The sequence below is a fragment of the Sprattus sprattus genome (assembly GCF_963457725.1).
Source record: "Sprattus sprattus genome assembly, chromosome: 10".
Classification (NCBI taxonomy): Eukaryota; Metazoa; Chordata; class Actinopteri; order Clupeiformes; family Clupeidae; genus Sprattus; species Sprattus sprattus.
This window is the reverse complement of record NC_137908.1, coordinates 15,918,445-15,938,800: the sequence shown is the minus strand read 5'-3', so window position 1 is coordinate 15,938,800 and position 20,356 is coordinate 15,918,445. Positions and strand designations below refer to the sequence as shown.

The window sequence follows — 20,356 nt, the reverse complement described above, 5'->3', positions numbered from 1 at the left end:
AATGACGACGATAGCAAGACGTCTATTCGAGATGGTTTATGGAAACATTAGGAGGGTAGGAGAATCCCACCACTCAGCAGTCGAATTCAGGATAGCTCACAGACAACTTGACAGTGCGCGGCAGAAAGGAGGTAGTGAGGAGTATGTGTGTGTGTGTGTGTGTGTGTGTGTGTGTGTGTGTGTGTGTGAGAGAGTGTGTGTGGTTTGTCTGACTTCTGAATCATCCTGTTGCAGTGCACTCATTAAGCAGAGCCTCCCCGCCGCTCATGCAGATCGTGCCGGAGGAAGCATCGGCGGGAGGCCACCGTGGCCGGCACTGAAGCACCTGCTCCCATTAAGAGGGTTGTGGGTGAGTCTGGACGGGCTCGGCACCCTCCCTCCCTCCCTCCACTCTCCTCACACAGCTGGAAACGGAGCCGCTTCTCATTTCAGCTCGTCTGGCTCTCTCCTCACTTTCTCCCCTGTTCCCGTTTCTCTTTTTCCACATCCTACTTTACTCCTCTACCATTCTCACTGCTGGTCTCGTGCTTTCTCATCCCTTTAACACTAAAAGGTCTATATCCCTCGTCCGGGATATTTATTTTTTTGAGTTTTCGTCTTAGAGACATAAAAAGAACAACCACGGAAACATTGAACCCTTTTCTAATATTATTGCTGAGGTCTTTTAGAATAGAATCATATATTCCATTTGTGCATCAATGTTTTTAGTTAAGCAACATGTACAAAAACATCAAGGAATGTCAGTCAACTTAGAAAAGTCTAAAAGGCCTTGGACCTTAGAGTGTTAACACGCAGGCAGTACCTCGTCCACTCCTCAGAAGTTCACCTCGGTGAGACAAACCAAAGGACAGTGCCTCTGGCTTCCCCTACGCGTAATGAAGAGTTGAAGGACTTGTGGGACAAAGGGAGGTCTTTGTAATGCCACTTGAATGAGTGGGGATGAAACCCACACCACTCCTATCCTGATGTCTGAATTCAACTTTTTAACTCAAGGGTAATGACGTGTTTAAACCTAAAACAGGACTCATCTGGGGGGGGGGGGGGGGGGGGGGGGGGGGTGTATTCTTTATTCTCCCTGCTTGTGTGTCTCATCCTTCAAAGATGGGTGACTTAAGAAGAGATTGCAATCAGCGCCGAAGGTCTGAAAAGGAGGTGGTCTCACTGGGGCATGTCGGACGGCTACGGCAGCTGGCTTGGGCTTAAGGACAGCTTAGAGCCCCGTGCCTGAAGGACATTCTTTTATGAAGGCTCACCTTGAGTCTCCTCTCAATGCATCATGGCCACAGCTATCTCACAGCAAGAGCATCTGGGGTTTCTTGAGCATGACGTGACAAGTTGCCCATAGCTATGGTGATAAGGTTAATAAATACATCCTGCCCTGTTTGCCGTAACACCCACACATGTCAGACTGCTTTGGGCTGCTCCTCCATTCATTCTAAAGCAACTGCAATCGGAGGAAAGCAGGGCAGACTAAGTGCCTGCAAATCAGAGAGAACGTAGATGTCAGAACTGCTTTGATTTGACAAACAGGGAAACACGGAGGTTTGTAATTAAACCAATTTGACACCACACATCAGCAAAACTCATCCAGAAAACTGCACCAAGTGCGGAGTGCTGTCTTGTAAGTGTGAATGTGGCGTTGGAAAGCCTTAAGGTATGACGACAAGATTGCTATAGAAAGGCTGGGATTGTTTTGGGGAGCTGGGGGGGGCGACTTTATCTCATTCCTCCCCTCCCATTGGTCTTTTGGCCTCCCCCTCTGGCTCCCTTTTTCCATCACACTGGTTTATCTCAGTTTCCAGGAAAAGCTCTTGGTTAATTTACGTGCTTGACTCCTATATGCGAGCTCAGAGGAGAAAGGTAATGGTGGAAAAAAGGAATTACGCGATGAGTAGCTCAGCATCCTGTCAGGGGCTCTTAAAAGCATATGAGTCTGAAGATGTTCCTGCTTCCCTCACACAGACCGCAGTGCAGCCCATCTCTATTCCTAATGCTGGCTGAGGCTGACTAGGTGTCGGGGAAGGTGATCCTTTCTCGCCAAAGGTGAAGGGGTCTTGTGAATGGAAAGATGGTAAGATGCATTCCATGGCCACCAAGGTGACGCGTCTCATGGGATATTTACAGAGAACGTATGAGGAAAGATTTGGAGATGAGAAACATATTTTTAAAGCACAAGGAGGACTACAACTTCAGTGTTAAGACTTGTGCTCGATAAAATACCTACTTTTTGGAAATCAATTACACCAACCGTGTGAGGGAAATGGGAACCACGGAGCTAACTAGCCCTCTGAAACGTAAGAGAACACCTGTGTGCTACTTACTGGTACCCTGGTGGATTGTAGAACGTCGCTAGCCGAACCTCTAGATTAATGACAAAAGGCGTTCTTTCATCAAGATGCTTAGAAATTCACTCTGCTGGGACTAAGAGTCAATGACCGTGCTAGGCTCTGAAGGGCACTCTGAAAGGCACTGCACATACTTCTTGTAAACCTTCCAAAACAGATCGCAGACTGAAATGTGCAGTTGTGTGTACCGATTGAGGAGGATGGATTTAAATCACTCGTATTCGTGCTTCATGTGCCCTCACTCTGACTCCCGTGCCAAGCTTCCCCTTCCCTTTTGTGCTCCCACTGCCAGCTTCTGACTTCAGACGCTTTGTGGTTGTATTGTGGAGACAAACATCCGCTATTATCGTGGAAGGAAGTCGAACTTTATCATACACTTTGGAAAAGTTTGTCTGGCTCTTTTTTGAAGGCTGAGATGGAAAGAGCAAGTGAGCTTTGAAGAGAACCACACTGGGACGTCCTGGGTTTTTGGTATTCTAATATCAAGAAGCCACACTAACCACTGAGAGAGTCACAACTATGCTTACCATGTCCTACCTGAAGCTGTGTCACAAAAGGCGTCAGTGCCAAAGTGTTTGCGCAGTGCAAAAATCAAAAGTGTGAGCAAACTTCTACAGAGAGAGAATGCATCACTGTGAGTTGTAGTAGGACTAGAATTTGTGAGAGGCAGGAGAGTAAGATGTTGGACTGCAGCGGGTCTGTGTTTGTAGAAAGACTAGAGTTTGTGAGAGGCAGGAGAGTAAGATGTTTGACTGCAGCGTGTCTGTTTTTTGATGAGAATGCAACAGAACACAGGTCTTGCAAGTTGTGTATGCTGCTGCATAAAATATGTCCCCACAGAAGGCACACAATAAATCAATAAACACATAACACACACTGCTCTGTGTGCTGCATGTAGTTCACGCTTTTAAAACTGTATGGGTGCCCTATTATCATGGACAGGGTACCAAATGCAATGAATGTCTGGGAAAAAAAACTGCAACTCATGAATTTCCAATGTGAAACCAATCAAAGCTCAAATTACTGCTTTGTCCCAAGACCTATCAGGCACAAAATTATGTTGTTTTCTTTTCTCCCAAGAGGTCGTATGGCTCATCATGTAAAAAAAAAAATCCTATACCAAGAAATATGAAGAGGTTCAAGGAAGTGCCAAGAGGCAACACTATGTCTCCCAGACCAGAATAACTAAAGAAAAGAATTGTTTCCCCCCATTTTTTCTCCAGCTTCTTAGTGTAAACCCTATCAACAGCGTCAGAGTCTCAAACTATGGGCTAGTTTGCATTGAAATTAAGCCAGACATAGGCTAATCTCCAGTGAGACTGTTTGTTTACCACATAATATCATAAATTATTCAGGGGTGAGCTCCAAACAATACAGTTCTATATGGATTTAAAATGCTGGAACACCTAGGACAGAAGGTTAATAAAAGATAGCATACTCTCACACTGTATACTGTCCCCCAACAAATCAGTAAACGGCTTAAAAGGAACTAGAATTACACTGGGATTTCTGTTCATACTGAAACCACTTTGCTACCACCTGCCACCAATTTTGAAGGTTTGAGTGTTAGTAAATACAATTTTGCAAAGAAATGACATCCTTGGCCAAGTAATAAATACAATATATCCGGCAGTATTAATTGAGCTTGAGAAAAGTTTGTGTGTGTGTTTGGTGAGTGTGTATGTGCGTGTGTGTGTGTGTGTGTGTGTGTGTGTGTGTGTGTGTATGTGTGTGTGTTTGTCAGCAGGGACAGTGGTGGTGTTGGGGGGGGGGGGGTGGGGGGGGTTACCAGCTTGAAATGAAGTGGTTCCTTTAAAGTGTCTTTTTGGCCTCCCTCCTTTTGATAACCTGGTGAAAGTGATTTGTTTCCCGCTGATCTCATTAAGAGCTTGGCTTGAGTCAGACTCCATCTCGGTAGTGGCCTTCCAGGACTGCTCAACGCTGCCAGTCAACACAAAGCCCCAAAGCTGGCAAACAGGGCAGCCTGGCTCCCTGGTCATACAGCTTTACTTTATCATGCAGGTTCGCGAAGAGCTCTCTTCTCAATTCTTGTCCAAAGAAACTGCCATGTGATTTGAGTTTACCGCACTGTTAATCACATAATCCTATAGATTTCCCTCGATCGAATGATGGAATTGTAAATATGTCATAAAAACTCAAATCTCTCTTGAATTTCTATGACAGCAACGTGTCTGCATGTACTGCGCAGTCAGTGAAGTGAACTCAGCTGGAGGCTATGTTTAACTCGTCCTTTTGACAATGTGATATGTGCAGAGGAATGATCAATTCAACACCTTGCATATTGGTAATATAAGTAAAAAAAAAAAACACATCAATTCCGTGGGCTTTTTCCTCAGAGACTGAGGGAGTCACAGCGGTCGACTCCTCTGTCTAGTAAGGTGCGTTCTGAAAAGGGCTGGGACAGCTTTGGTGTGGTCTCTTACCTCATTGGTGTTCCAGCGGTGTCGTTCCTTGGGCAGGGAGGAGCATTTGGGCAGACATTCGAGCAGTTTCTTGGGCAGGTATATTTTCAAATGTCCATGTTCACCTAAAAAAAGACGCAGGTAAAAAGGTCATCAACACATTACAGGAAATGCCATACTGGTCATATTCTACATTCTTTGTAAATAAACATATCCCCACATGAAATATAACTGTGATTCATTTATTTTTTCATACTCTTTGTCTACTGTTCTTGTTCTATACTGCACTGGACTTACATTGTAAAATCCAATAAACAGAAAGATATTTCACAAACATTATTATAAAATAGTGACCGTCTTTACTTCAGCCAATTAACCCCCAGCAAAGAGAATGTGGATATGACCTCATGCATTCAATTAACCTGCGTTTAGGCAGAATCCTCTATATCCCCACGATATCTACCTTTTGATGTCAGCAAAGGTCTTGTCAGCCATTAGCAGGATACAGCCTGATATTAACGCAAGCCCATTATAATGCCACTGTGAGTAGCTACAATGTTAATCACTTACACGGTTCGCAAGTAAGTTAAAAAAATGACATCAGTGTTTGACAAATATCTACCTACAACATTCTAAACTTCCATTTGTCTTGCGCCGTTTTAAGTGGATCCTGCCATACCACAGCTGAAAGTATTGTTTAGTTGTAAATAAGTCGTCTAAAACCACTCAAACCACTCACCTCTATAAAAGGGGTATTGTATTTTTGTTTTTAAATACTTTTAAGTGCAATTTTATGGACCTGCTTGTGCATTGTATGAAGTGAGTTTGCATAATGACACAGTAATGCCTTCTGCTTTTTGCAGGCAATCCAGATCGTTCATGACACAGTTACGATTTAGTTTCCCTCGAAGACTGCACAGTAATGCTTTTTTTTGACTTCTCCCTTATCAGCCAAGGGTGCATGCTTACACACACACACACACACACACACACAAGAAAACAAATTGAGCATTGGAGCAAAAGCATTTCAAGGTTATTGATAACCGTTAGCATCAAGTGCTCTTGTTTGGTACAGAACTCAGTGTTTGGCCCGCAGGGAGAAGCTACCTCCACATTGCATGCAGAATTTCCTCATGAATAAAGCAGAGGGAGTGGGAGAGTGGGAACGAAGGGGGATGGGGAGAAGGATGAGAGGGAGAGAGAGAGAGAGAGAGAGAGAGAGTGATAAAGAGACAGAAAGAGAGGGGGGACTGAGGTGTGGCGTGTCCCCTCTGGTATATGGCACAGAGACACTTGTGGGAGACTGCGTGGAGGAGGGCTGGGCTGGTGAAGAGAGAGAAAAGTCTTGCTTTGGACAGCACAGATCTGTTGAGACTCTGTACCACATCAAGGTACCGTATCACAAACAGAGAGGGACACTATAGCAACCGCTACCCATCCATGGCCGGCTACGCTTCCCCCGTGCATGAACTTCCAACCACAAGAATGATTCACCTGCTGGTGAGCACCATCAAAGACAGAGGTGCCCACGAGCAGTAGGCCCACGCTGGGAGCTTCAGCTGCCACATGCCTCTCCAAACACATATCACACAATGGCGTCAATCTGGTATTACAAGACAGTAGAGGGTAGAGGATACGATCATGTGACCACAAACATTTTGCCTAACGAAGATGTCACATTTGATCAGTAGAGACTGCCTGTTTCGTAAGATCTTTCTTGCAGGAGAATGTTATCTCATTCCTCATTTGAAGTGCAAAAGCTTTCAATTGTATGAACACAAAATGCAACAAGGCTGATAAAAGAACCAAATAACCAACAACTAATTTACAGCGTACTTAAGGCTGATCCATATATCTGTCTCCTCTCCCCTGCTGCTTTCTCTCTAGCTAACACACACACACACACACACACACACACACACACACACACACACACGCATCCTCTCTCTCTGTCTTGCTCTCCCCTCTTCTCACACATACTCTTCCCCCTCTCTCTCTCTTTCTCTCTCTCATACACTCATTTTCAGTCTCCATTTGTACACAAGGACTGGCAGAATGATCCCAGGGCCTGCCATTTGCTCTCATTGTTCTGTCCAAAGAGTGAGGGGCTTTTAAACTATGCTGACAATCACGAGTGTGGCACGAGGGAGGAACTTTAATCACAGCAGTCGCTGCCGTCTGCCATCTCTGATCATGTACCTGTCTGTCTCCAGACAGACTTTTCCGGCACTCATTGTTCAAACTGTGGAAATAATGTATACAGCGACTGCTGGCAGCTCCACACGTGGAAACACTATGAAAATATCTATCCCAAAATGGCAAACAAGTCAGGATGTTTTATTTATTTTTTTATTTTTTTAAGTAGAGCCAAATGTTGGCAGCTTGACTGAAATGTAAAATGCAAAATGTTGGATTGCAAAAACATGAACATGCACCCATGACAGAAAAAAAGGGGAAAGAATCTGAATACTTGAATATATGACTGTCATGGTGTATGCGTCCAGGTTATGCTGCACAGGCAAATTGTTATGTGGCTTCTCTCAACCTTATGAGCACGGAAAAGAGCCAATGTCCCATTTCCACCATCCTATATGTTAACCTACCAACCAACCACCAACGCATACTTTCTTGTTGAATCAATGCTTGAGTCCTAGATCGAACTCCTGGCAAATGCCAATCACTGCAAAGGTCTCTGCCCAGTTCCCAGGCCCTGAATTCTATCTGTGTTCCCCCATATGTCCACCACCATGAGATCTGACAGGACTTTCCATTATATCTTTGCCTTTGAAAGGCAGACAAGAAACACACATCAAACCTGCCCTTCAAAGTTCAAGCCCAGATCACAAGACCCCTCCCAGCTCTACTTCTGGATGTGGAGGCTCCTAGCTCTTCATCTACAGACCTCAGCATGTTTTTTATCTCCTAAATCTGAGCAGTATATCTTATAAATGTCTCTTATGGGCATGAATGTATTAAGGCAATGAGGTGCCTGAAATGAAAAGGATCGGTTTGGCAAGCTCTGATCATTAATGGGAGCTGAAACACTTGAGAGAGGAGTCCAAGAAGTGGACGAGCACAGCTGAAGCTTTGAGAGAGCTTTAGGAAGTGGTGGCGTTTAAACCACTACCCGTCCACTGGCACCAAACCAGTATGCATGATTAAAGCAATGCTGTGTAAGCTGGAATATCTCTCCGAGGCATGCAAATACCGAAACATTTTACTTGAAAGAGATATAAAAACGTTTGAAACATCACGCAGAAAACCTAAAACTGTGCCCGCGGTGGATGCCTGTCCCTGTTTGCATCGGAGAGGGAGACGGCAGTCAGACCTGACACTGTTCCCACAAAGCAGCTGAATCTGCAAAGGCTCTTGGTCTGACCTGGCACGAATCCATTCCAAAGGTGGAAGCTACCTGAGAACCCCTTTGTGCTCGGAGCTTCTCTCTGGGACGTGGAGTAATCAGACAAGACGTGTTTAGAACAACGATACGAAAGAGGACCCTTAAAAAAAAACACTAGCAATGCAAACCACAACAACTGAGAGAAATAGGCACTCTGACAAAGAAGCATTTTTTGCCAAGTCTCAAGGCTTTTGAGAAATCTGAAATAATCACCAACCTCAATGATGGAGAATCTCTATATCTTTCTGTCTCTGTTGTTTTGTACACTATATGTGGTCAGAATCTAGAGAATCTCACAGTGTAAATATAATTTTTATTTATTTTGTATTTGTTTGTTATGTCTTATGATATGATACCTTTTCTTTGGCTCTCTCATTTAATCATGGCCTTTGTTGGTTTAGTGTTTATATTAATAAGAGCAGACAGATTTTTAAATGTCAAAACAAAATAAAACAGACTAGGGGAAAATGTGATCTCACAGTTCTAATCTGCTGAGCAAAGTTGGCCTCCACCAGAGGCAAACAACAGAACATAATTTGCCTGCATGTACTCCAGGGGATTACAACATATCTGCCGTCTGTGACGACCTCTCACGCACAGTTATTTGCACGCAAAGGGGTTGGCCGACAAAAAACTAAAAATAAATAAATAAGCAAAAGGTTCTTGTAGCTACAAAACAGAACTGACCAAAAAGTAAAAAAAAAAAATGTAAGCTTCCCTTACCGTAAACCCAACAGAGTACCACTATCATGCTTCAATGAGAGCCAATACCAATGCCCAGCAACCTGACCACAGTGATGCATATTTCGCTCCTTTTTTGTTTGTTTGTTTGGTTTTGTTTTGTTTTGATTACGTATTCAGATGTCATAAGACATTCAGTTTCTCCTCAAGCTGCCCCAAAACCATGGGCATGAGAGAGAAAAAAAATATCCTCTGTGTTGTTAGATGTTTTTCTTCATTTCCATTCAAATGAAGGACAGCTCAATGGCAGCAGCCCTGGGTGAAAGTGCTTAAAGGGCAGGGGGAGGTGAGGAGCCTCCATAAGCATCCTGTGACATTTTAGCGTTTAGCTTGTTTCCACCCTGTGTGTGTCTTTTTATCAGTCATTTATATACAGCTCAAGACTTCCGATTCTTTCCTCTCATTTATATACATCCAGAAGACACATGGCTAGTGTGTTGGGAGGAGGGGGGAGGGGGGGCAAGAGGACTTTAGAAAAGGTTGAAGCACTTCAAAAGAAGATGAAGACAAACGCATCGTTCTGATGAATGCGCTGGTTTGCGGTGGGCTGACTGTCTATCATGTGAGGCTTGCTCTTGGGAAACACCCACCACGTTGGGTCAAATTAGCCAATACAGCAGACTATATTACATGAGCATCTGTGTCAAATGATGTGTTAAAGTGTGCTTCTCTGAGAGAGAGCATCATTCTCTCGCACCGGCACTTTTTCTTAATAGATCAATGCTGGCTGACATTAACTAGAGCCGTCCACCGTAGACTTGGTCTGTCTCATGAGAAATGTTCCTGATGATCATTCCCGACACCCCCCTGCTTGGCTGGTCTCGCTCACGTCTCCCTGGTCTCGCTCACGTCTCCCTTGAGTTTGAAAAGAAAATCACTAATTGCAAAAACCTACTGCAAAGAACATTCCCTCATCAATTGATAATTTTCTCTTTTTTTCCCCTCTGTCTCTTACCTTGTAAAGCCGTCACATTCACATTAAAATCGGAGGCAAAATGAAATACTCTAGTGAGATGGCTGTCAGTTAATTATAAAACTTTCTGTAATAAAGATAGTAAAAAATGCTAGAGTGGCAACACTTAATGCTCCCAGTACAGATATTAAGGGGGTGTCAGGGGAAATTTGGGATTTTTTTGCCACTCCGTTTTTCCTGTCTTTTTCTCCAAATAAAGTTAATGTGACAGAAATAAAGGCTCATTGCGTTGAGGTGGCCGGTGGACAGCTCCAGACATGGCTCTGCATGTTAATTCATCACACTGCTGATAAACTTCTCCTGCAGTAATCCTGCCTCGCCAGGAGACTTGCCGAGAGACATGCCGCGCTTGCTCCGGAATGCTCATTAAAACGCTGAGCCGGGCGCGGCAGAACTGTTGGTGAGTGGCCTTTCCTCATCCTCATCCTCCTCCTCATCTCTCTCACTCTTCCTCACTCCCCTTGTCATTGTTTTACTCTCAAAGGGTGCTGTTTGTCCTAGCAGTATTTGTAATGGGGGGGAGGGGCTGTGTGTGTGTCCACAGTCTATGACTTGAATCTAAGCACACGCCTGAATTGCCAGACACCTCCTACAGACTATCACACACCCCAACGACAGACAGTACACACTGCATTAAAATCAGTTGTCATCTATATGGTAATTTTGGAAGAGGAGGGGAAAAAGGTGAGTCACGCACATACCAGCAGGGTGATATGTATGTCTGGGAACAGCTTCACGCCCCCTAACTGAGAGGCCATCACATACATTAGCATAAATCAGTCTCATTGTAAAACAACTCATTCAGTTGAGAAGCAGTGGTACGCGGGTGGAAAAATGGGCACTGTCTATATCAGGCACAGTAGCGTCTTGCATTGGACTGAGTCTTATCCACACCCTTTCCAAAGTTTTTGCTGAGCAAGATAGGTAAATTGGACAGAGAGAAAGCAGTGAAAGAAAGAAATAGGCAGATAGAATGGCTGAATGAATACATTAATGAATGAAGGCAGACAGACAGGCAGAGAACAAATGAAAAAAAGCCAGACAGGAAAGAAGGAAGGAAAGAAAGAAAGTTCTGTAAATATACATGAACAACGATGACGATTTCTTCCACAAGCTCTGGTGTCTTTTATTATACATGGCGGGATTGTAAGCCCCTTCGATAAATTCACAACAGCTCTGACCTAGCACAGTTCCTCTATTCTTGCCTCACCCTTGCATTATCTGCTTGTTAGTTTTCTTTGAGGTTTGTAGTGCAGACAGGAAATGTCTCTACCCTTTCCACCTAATCCTTAAGTGACCTTGACCTCTATTACCATTACTGGGAATTCAGCTTCACTTAATCTGACTCAAGGGTGATATACTATATATATATATTTATTCTGTGGACAAGCAGCGAGCCACACTGAACACCTCCATCCTTTCAGACTGCATGAATGAAATGCCTGCAACGGTCAGCTCTGCTAGTTTTTCTTATTATCTGACGCTACCTTGTTCGCGAGTGACCTGGGTAATCGGATTACAACTCCATCACCGTGGATGCGGGATTCGTTCTATGCATTCCATTGCACCTGGTGATTCCACGAGAAATAGTGCTAGTGTGTCGGTGCTAGTGTGTCACGCTCGCTGACAGAATCAGTGCAGCTTCTTCGCGCTGCCAGGAGGTTCTGTGGAGACGCTAACGAGCGGTGATGAGCCCGCTGTGATGACACATGAGCATAAACAAATATAAACACAAGTCTCGTGAGCACATGAGGAGCATCATGCCAGAATGAGAGGCTCTTGGACTATGCCAGCCCACAGAGGGGAAACATGCCCCCCCTCCCGTGTGTCACTCAACACCAGATGGAGGCTGACATCACCTTCACAAACTGAATTCATCTCATCGCTCGCTCTTCTCTTTCCAATCATGGAAAAACATTACCATTCCCCAATTCTCTGGAAAAACTGTTTGAAACTAAAAAAGAGCCCTGACCAAAGCTGAAACTGACAGGTTGTAAGAACTGAGGTGATGTATTCAGAGCTGTTACTCATGTATAAGTAAATTACTTCATGCGTACCAATTTCATAGTCAAAAAGTCGAACTCAAAACATAGATTGCTCTATGTTCGTACAGCTCATATAACACTGTTATAACTATTCTGTTACATAGTGATAGGGCCTCCAGTTTTAGTAAGCCTCTAATAGTCCTTTTTTAGTGAGGAGTAATAATGCTTATGCTGTGAATAATGCTTACACCTGTGAATCAACAAACAAAGATATTTCTAATTTGACAAGATGAAAAAAACATAGACTACAGCACCATATTGTAAATATTGACCAAACTGTAAGCAAAATCATGTTCCCATGTTCACCATTCCCTTTGTTGGCATAACCTTGCAAATATTGTTGGGGCCCTGAATCATACATTCAAGAGTCAATTCTGCTGTGTTCTAGAGAATCCAAATCCCTCTGGAGCCATGTCTGGGCATACTTAATGACAGTTCTTTTTAAAACATGTGACTGATAAAAATGACATTTTCAGCTGTACAGCAACAAAGAAGGCAATTCTACAACCCTGGTAAAATGCTGACACAATTTTTTTGAGGCTTTTCAACAATGAAAAGAATACTACATCCCACATTATTGGAATTGGTACTCAACTAGAATGTCAACTAAAGTGGATAGAGAGGAGCTCCAGAGGTGCCGTGGTCCAGGGGTGTGCACTTCTCTACAGCAGGTGGAAGGCTAACAAAATGTGCATTTTCATGTTTTACTGTATCAGGAGCACACAGAAAAATACTGTCGTACAATAAATATTCTATTAGTGTCTGTAACTGTTTAGGTTTTGTTGTAGACAGACACACAGACAGGAAAGGGACAATCACACAGACTACAGCTTCAGAAGAAACACTGTCATCTTAGTTCTATCTCTCTACTTTTCATAGGGCCCTTCCACATCAGAACAGCTTTTTGAGAAAAATAACTCCCTCATCACTTTGATGCGAGCGCCCCAAAAGGAAAGGTGCTCTCCGCCTGGCCTGTTTAGAACCTTTTTGGAAGAGGAATGCTCTGACCACGGCTGCCATTTGTTTCCTTCCTGTGCCTTGAATAAATCTTTTGATTATTCTTGGCAACTCAATTAATGCTATATCCTTCCCCTTCCCCCTCATTTTAAGGGATCTCTGAGACAGAGGCTTCTTCCTTAATTGCTGCTGCATTACTAAAAATAAAGGCATGGCTGATAAAACAGGAGGAGAAATGGGATATTAGATTTGCTACAAGAGAGAGCAAATTAATGCTCTGTCATACTTCCATTGAAGTAAGAGCAGAGCTGAATGTTTCTCCCCGAGTCTCCTGAGGCCAACTTCTTCTTGTCTAGTGACTCTTGTCCCAGAAAATGTGCGAATAATGCAAGTGGAGGAATTAACTAAAAAAAAAAAAATTTAAAAAGAAAAGAAGTGGAGAAAAAAGAGTACCCGGAGAAGAGCATCTCATGGCACATGGCCTGGTGTCAAAGGGTTGGCGCCCAAACTCTCTGTGCCACGGCAGCCCATGCGAACAGCTAAATGCACTTGCAAGAGACGCGAGAGCATGTGGCTTAACTGCCGTAATGACTGGAGGCCAGCTCCCCTGGGGGGGTTTCCATGGCTAAATATAAGAAAAGTCATATTGCTCATGCACTGCTGGCTCCAGAGGGGAGCGAGTATGGGAACACTGGATCAGGAACCCGTCCAATTAGCTCAGTGTAAGGCCCGGGTTCTGGTGCCGTCCCAGCAGACTTTCCTTGGCTTAACAAAGCAAAAGAACAACACAACGCTGGCAGCGCCCGACAGTGACACAGGCTGGCACTGGGCACACTTCAAAAGGCCACAGGTCGCCTGCCTGCCTGCCTGCCTGCCTGAGTGGATCTGGTGGGTGTCCCCGCGGGGACAGCGCCGCGCTCGAAGAACTGTATTTGCCGAGCTGAGCTCCGACAGAATGCATTGCAGGCCCGGGCGTAAGTATTTTGCAAATGAAACAAACAAAGTGATGGATGGGTTACCAACAAAGACCAATCGTTCACACTCACAATTTCCAGTGGCTTAACAAGCCCACCCTCAGAGCTGAGAGATGGCGAGGCCAGGGGCGCAGTAGGCTTATCCCCCACTAATGCTGCACTGCTGAGAGCTGTAAGACCTCCATCACCTCAGCCGGCGTCTCACAGCGCCTGCATTTAACCAGCGCCTTGATCACTCGACGAAAACATTGGGCGAGACGTGAGAGGGAAGGGGAGAGGTAGAGAGAGAGAGAGGGGGAAACAGAGAGAGACACAGACTAATATGCAGATGGAGAAAGAGAGATGAGAAAGACAGGAAGAACATGAAATATGAGGAGGAGTAGAAAGAAAGCGACGACCAAAACAGCGAGGGGGCTCAGTCTGTCTCTGAAGAGTTCAGCCAAGAACACATCCTCACTTGCACCCCAGGAGGAAGAAGATACCACACCCCTCTCTCTCTCTCTCTCTCTCTCTCTCTCCCCTCCCTCCACCCAGTGAGTGGGGGGCTCAGGCACGGGGCTAGTGCTCTGTGTGTTGATTAGGCATGACAATGAGCTGCTGCTTCCAAAAATATGCTGCGCGTTCCAGTGCGGCGTAGCAACGCATGAATAAACATGAACTGTAATGGAGCTGAATGAGAATCAGGCTCTCTGCTCTCCTTTCTGCCTCTTCCCTCTTCCGCGCCGTGCTCCTGAGTCTGGGCGCCTCGCTCTCTCTCTCTCTCTCTCTCTCTCTCTCTCTCTCTCTCTCTCTCTCTCTCTCTCCCTCTCTCTTTTCCTGTTACCTCACTCTGTCTCTCTCTGTCTCCCTCCCCTTTGCTGAGGCTGAAAGTCAACCAGTCAGAGAGAAAATAGTCTCCTTTTTCAACACAGATTTTGCATAATGGCTGCTTTGTTTCATTGCTTTGATGCTGTTAGAGATGCACTCAGGGCTGTCAAAAAAAGAGGAATAAAATCTACGTTCTACTCCAGGAGAGTGCATGTGTTGCTCAAGAAAATTTCAACGCCAACCGTTCCAGAGGAGAGAAAAGGATGGATTATTCCCCTCAAAGAGTTTCCACTGTGTTCCTCTCTGTGCTTATATCAGAGGCATGTTCCCACACAGATCCCAGAATGTGGGGATAAGGAAAGAAAGAGAGGGGGGGTGGGGGTGGGGGGTAAGACATGATTGGTTGACAGAGAGAGAGAGAGAGAGAGAGAGAGAGAGAGAGAGAGAGAGAGAGAGAGAGAGAGAGATTACAGCAGATCCCAGAGGGGGGCGCTAGAAGAGAAGGTAAAAGTTAGGGAGGCCTCTTACTGTTGCTGTCCGTGTCGTCGCTGACAGCCTTGGGAGGAGCGTGGCCAGTGTATCCCACGGCTGTTCTGTACATTCGATCCGGATTACGTATTCTCTTCAGTCCTGCAGCAGGCCAGCAGGGGAGGAGACGCCCAGCGTTGGGGAAAGAGCAGAAAGACAAGACGGGGGTGAAACTGGAGCTTAGACACTAACTCTCATCATGCTGAGCACCAGGTGGATAAGGTCCATCTTTCAAGGCTAAAATGGGACTAAATAAAGTTGAACACAGGGCTACAATGACAATCTCTGCAATGGTAAAATCACAAACCTACATGACCAAACCATCTTCGGCACTCAAGAGTCTCAAGATTCACAGTTTATAATGCCTGAATTATCAAACACATGCCGTTTTGATGACACAAGTAGTGAGCTGTGACAGGATGACCCAATGCCAAGTTCTTTGTTTAGGGTTTAAATTTTAATGCACAAAACCATGTGATGCAAAATGCTTCCTTTTTTTCGATCTTCACTACAAAAGGAAAATTGGATAAATATCATGTGCACTCTGGGGAAACTGTGCATTCATTTCCGTCCCGCCGGTCGACACGTCTGCAAGTCATCCCAGCCCAAATGTGTTGAGCATCAGTGCTGATGTGAATGGAGAGCTAAGAGACTCTGGTGCCAGAAATGACAGTCGGATTCACTCTGATGTGCCCTCTTCCTCCGCTCAGATGAATCAATCCATGAAATCAATCCTTTCACAAAACAACCCTCAGAGGAAGGTGAGATTTTCTTGAGGGGCCCAGAGATAGATAAATAGAGACAGACAGACAGACAGAGCAAGAGGGAGAGAGAGAGAGAGAGAGAGAGAGAGACAGAGCAGGAGAGATGAAAAGAGAAGGAGAGAAGGAGAGAGAGAGAGAGAGAGAGAACAGCCATCTTTTTAATCTTTAGCTGCTTCACAAAATTCAATTAGAGGACAGAATTGCCCAACAGATTCCACACGGCACAGTCTGAGGGTGCTACGCTGTGTTCCGTCAGAGATATGAGATCTCCATAATCCCATTATCTCTCCTGTTTATGGAGATGGGATTGATCAAACGCACACCTCACACCTGCTTACGCACCTTTCGCTCATAGAGAGCTACCGTCTGGTCTCAGCTGACTGGACACGACTTAGATGTGGCTTAATGTGGCAAGAGAATTTTAGGCTTAAAGCCTGACATTTGGTGTGCAAAGACCGTGTGTGAATGTGTATGTCTACAAAACTACAAAACACTTAGTGTGTGCATGTGCGTGTATGTGCGTATGTTTATGAGAGTGCGTGTGCGTGAGATAGAGAAAGAGACAGAGAGAGAGAGCAAGAGCGAGAGAGAGTTTGCCATAGTGTTTTACGAGTATCAAAGGGAGTGGTGTGTGTATTTGTGCTTGCGTGTGAGTGAGTGTGAGGGTGTTTATGAGTCTCAGAGAGTGTGAGAATTTCAGTCTCTGTGAAGCTCAGAGAGAAGTGTGGGTGGGGGCACAGAGTCGGTGCTCTGCTTGAAGTGGCAGCTTGTGTGTGTGTGTGTGTGTGTGTGTCTGTGTAAGCATGCTGGCCACAGGAGGGAGGAGTAGCTGGCGCAAGCGAAGAAGGGGAGATGGGGGGGGGGCTGTTTGTAAACCTATGTGAACCTGACCTGACATCACACCAGCTGGGAGCCACCGGGGAAACTCCCCCTCCAGAGAGTGGAGTGGACGTGAGTCATCCGAAGCAGAGCGGTGAGTAGCAAGCACGAGAGACCCAAACACACACACAGACTCTACTATCAGACATGAAAAACCTGTAGACGTGAACAGGTTCTTGAGACACTGTATAAAATCGTCTAATCATTGATTACTCTGAGGCTACTAATAAGTGGTAAACCTATTATAATGTGACTAAGAGGATTGCAGCTCTCTAGATAGTATGATGTCATTGGAAATGTTTAAACACATATCCTTTTAAAGAGTTTTAAAATAAAAATAAGTTGTTGAGCCACATACCCATGGTGTCATCGGAACTTATGAAACACACAGTGACGTTGATTGAATTCCTGAACATGCTGGCTGTATTCGAATGTGTAGAAACCTTTTCCACTTGGCTGAACGTAGCTCAATGTCGCCTCCTTGTGGACTGCTAGCATACATAGTCAATACAGCGGTTTAAAAATAGTGTCTGATTAAGTCTTAATTAACGAGCTATTGCTGGGTTTAAACGGAATATCTGGATTGGAAAAAAGAAGTAAGATTACGCCTGTATGCATACCTCTGTACTATTAATTTTAAGTATAACCTACGTTTTGTGGATGTCCAAACAAACATATCTTATTCCAGCTAAGTGTTCCAAGGGGAAATAACAACGTAATCAGCATATTTGCCAAATGAGAAAATGTAGACCTACACACCGTGCGTACACCAATAGTTAGCATACGAGAAATTGCTTAGAAAAGGTGTCAGTCTTAAAGAGTACACTTCACTGGACACTCGCATTAATTCAAAGACGGAATTAGACGTTTTGTTTGTCTCCATCTCGTGGTTATTAGCATACAGTATAATTGAATTTGGCAACTGAGATTCAGAAGATTGACAGTGGAGTTCCATCGACTCACAAACTCCACAGAATTGGCATCAAAGATCTTGACGCCAAGGCTCCAAATTGGATGACATAGTAGTGAAGAATCAAAACCCTTCATGAGCCAGCATGACACTAACCTTAAAACAACTCTACCAGTTCTGAAAGAGCCAAGTCACATAACAATATCACTGTAGCTTACGAAATGCATGCCTAAACTAAACTTTTGATCATGTCAGGATCATGCATCATTTGAGACAGTTTCAGCCTACATGAAGCGTTAGTTGCTAAACCTAAAATTAGTATGATATGACCAAATTGTGTTATTACAAGTCATCCTGTCTAATTGTGCTAAGGCAAAAGACTGTGACAGCCTGTTTCATTACCAGCGAAATCCCAAAAAGGGGCTTTATGACGGGCTGCTGTTCGACCAAGGCTTGGGAAAGAAAAAAAATCAATCAGGCTTTAGAACATCACTATAAATCTACATTTATTGCCCTGACACAAAACCGTCGTGCGACACGATGTTCAAAATACACACACAATGTTGACCGCCGTTTCACTTTAATATGGCATTCCCTCTGTAGCCTACAGTAGGCTAGTCATTTTACGCTGGTAGCATTGGTGTGAAGGAATCCCACTCTGGATCATAAACGGGTCATTTCATGCGTTCGTATTTGTGTGCTGTTTCAGAGGACGGCTTACTTAGGAAAACATTTTCGTTCTCTCACCACAAACCTCTCCGTTTATGGAACGACGATAAGCGAAAAACGAATCGTTTGTCAGCGGTTGAAAACAGAGTTAAAATATCCGTTAAACACAGACTGCCTATTTAAGCCAACTCAATCTCTGTTATGTTGAGAGCCAGTTTTAACAGCTATCTCAGAGATGGCTGTAGCTAGCTGCCTTGAGTGGCTGGCTGGACGTAATCTCATCATATTAGCGTTTGCGATTTGAGGATTTAAACAAGGCGAGCTGAAATGTCACCAAATCCACGTCACTTGCACATCAATCCCACCTCACTCAAAACACAAATCTAACAGATAGAGAGCTAATAAAATTGATAAAATAATCCCGTTATTTCTCTCTTACCTTCCGGCTTGTTTTCGGCAGCCATTTCCCCTCCGCGCGCCACATCCTCCTCCTCCTCCTCGCGACCGGGGGGTACCAAGCGCGTTCACGGCGAGGACAGCTCAAGGAGGGAGGGGAGAGGCAGAAGACGAGCCCAATCAACTAACTGCTTCTATTGGCCAAAAAGTGGAAAGAACTGACAACGTACACGGTGCTTCTCTGTGAATTCTAGAAATCCATCTCTGTTTGCGTCTGTGCCTGCCTAGGCTACAATTGGTAGGTTTGTATTTGGGGACACCTTGACACCGCCTGTCATTGGTGGATTTAGAGGCACCTTGATAAACTATAGCGCGCCTCAGCCTAAAACATTATGTGCAGTGACATCCCAAAATAGCCTTATTTGGTCGTTTTGACTTGGCCCCCTGGTGCTCACTCTTTTCTCCATTGTTTACATCCAAAATCATCATAGCCTGCTACAAATGCCTTTGCATTGTAAATAAAGGGTTTTGGATAATAGGCTATGCAAAACTACGTGTTGTGTCTCTCCTCTTTAAGATGACATAGTTTTACATTCATTTTAATGACCGCTGATTGTATAAAGTATGCTCTCCAAGCGAGGGTGCTGGTAGAGTGAGGAAATTAAGTGAGAAAACATACAATATGCAGCCTAAAGGCTTACACTAAACAGCCTACACTACTTGCAAGTGAGACGTCAATTGAGACTCTGTAGAACTTCCAAAGACTATGGTTTGTTAGAGGTTTGGGAGAACCAGCCGAGTGGAAAAGTCACGGACCGGGGAGCTCCGTCAGTGTTTGAGCGCTGTTCTCTACCCAGTGCTGAAAAGACGCGGTGCTGAAAAGACAGCTCCTCTGGAGGAGAGCTGGAAAAACGATCGTCGAGCAAATCTCTGCTACACTTTTATCCCAATTCAGTGTAAAATGTAAAGACTGGTTTATGTTCACAGAATACTAAAATTTAAAGACAGACTTCTAGGCCAACTAAAACATATTATTCTTTACATGATTATTTTAAAAATATCACCCCAAAACAGACACGCGATCCCGTCTCACTGGTAAACAAACACTCTCTCACAGTCTCACACACACGCGCGCGCGCACACACACAGAGAGACACACAGACACACACACGCAGACACGCACGCACGCGATATCATTGAGAGGGTAGATAGCTTATTGTGAAGGAAGCAACATAAAGCCTTATTCGTGCACTTACAAGATGACTTACCATTTATAATAATGCTACCAAATTGGCAAGTTTAAACCGTTAATCGACTAGTTTAAACATTCCAGCGCCAAGGCAAACCTAAGGGCCGGCCTGCTATGGTGGAAGAAGCCTATGAACTTTAGTTTGCCTTATAGTTTAGAATAGATCGCTCACGGCAATGTAATGCAATCATACATTAATCATGTTAAATAGTAAAGCCAATATAACCTGTTTATAAACATCCCCTTACTCAAGCGCAAATTGTTCAATAGCCTAGCCATAGTTTTGGAGGGTAAAC

The 20,356-nt window shown here is 44.4% G+C and overlaps 1 protein-coding gene across 1 annotated transcript in view; it reads right to left on the bottom strand.

Annotated features, from left to right (window-relative positions):
- The window catches only part of camta1b (calmodulin binding transcription activator 1b), a gene marked incomplete at both ends in the record, with an annotated part of 212,362 nt that extends 193,483 nt beyond the window's left edge, over window positions 1-18,879 (bottom strand). The window contains 3 exons of the mRNA XM_080846235.1: window positions 4,790-4,893; window positions 15,194-15,295; window positions 18,855-18,879. Coding sequence (XP_080702361.1) covers window positions 4,790-4,893; window positions 15,194-15,295; window positions 18,855-18,879 — 231 coding nt within the window. The remainder of the gene's footprint in view (window positions 1-4,789; window positions 4,894-15,193; window positions 15,296-18,854) is intronic.
- Window positions 18,880-20,356: the final 1,477 nt, after the last annotated feature.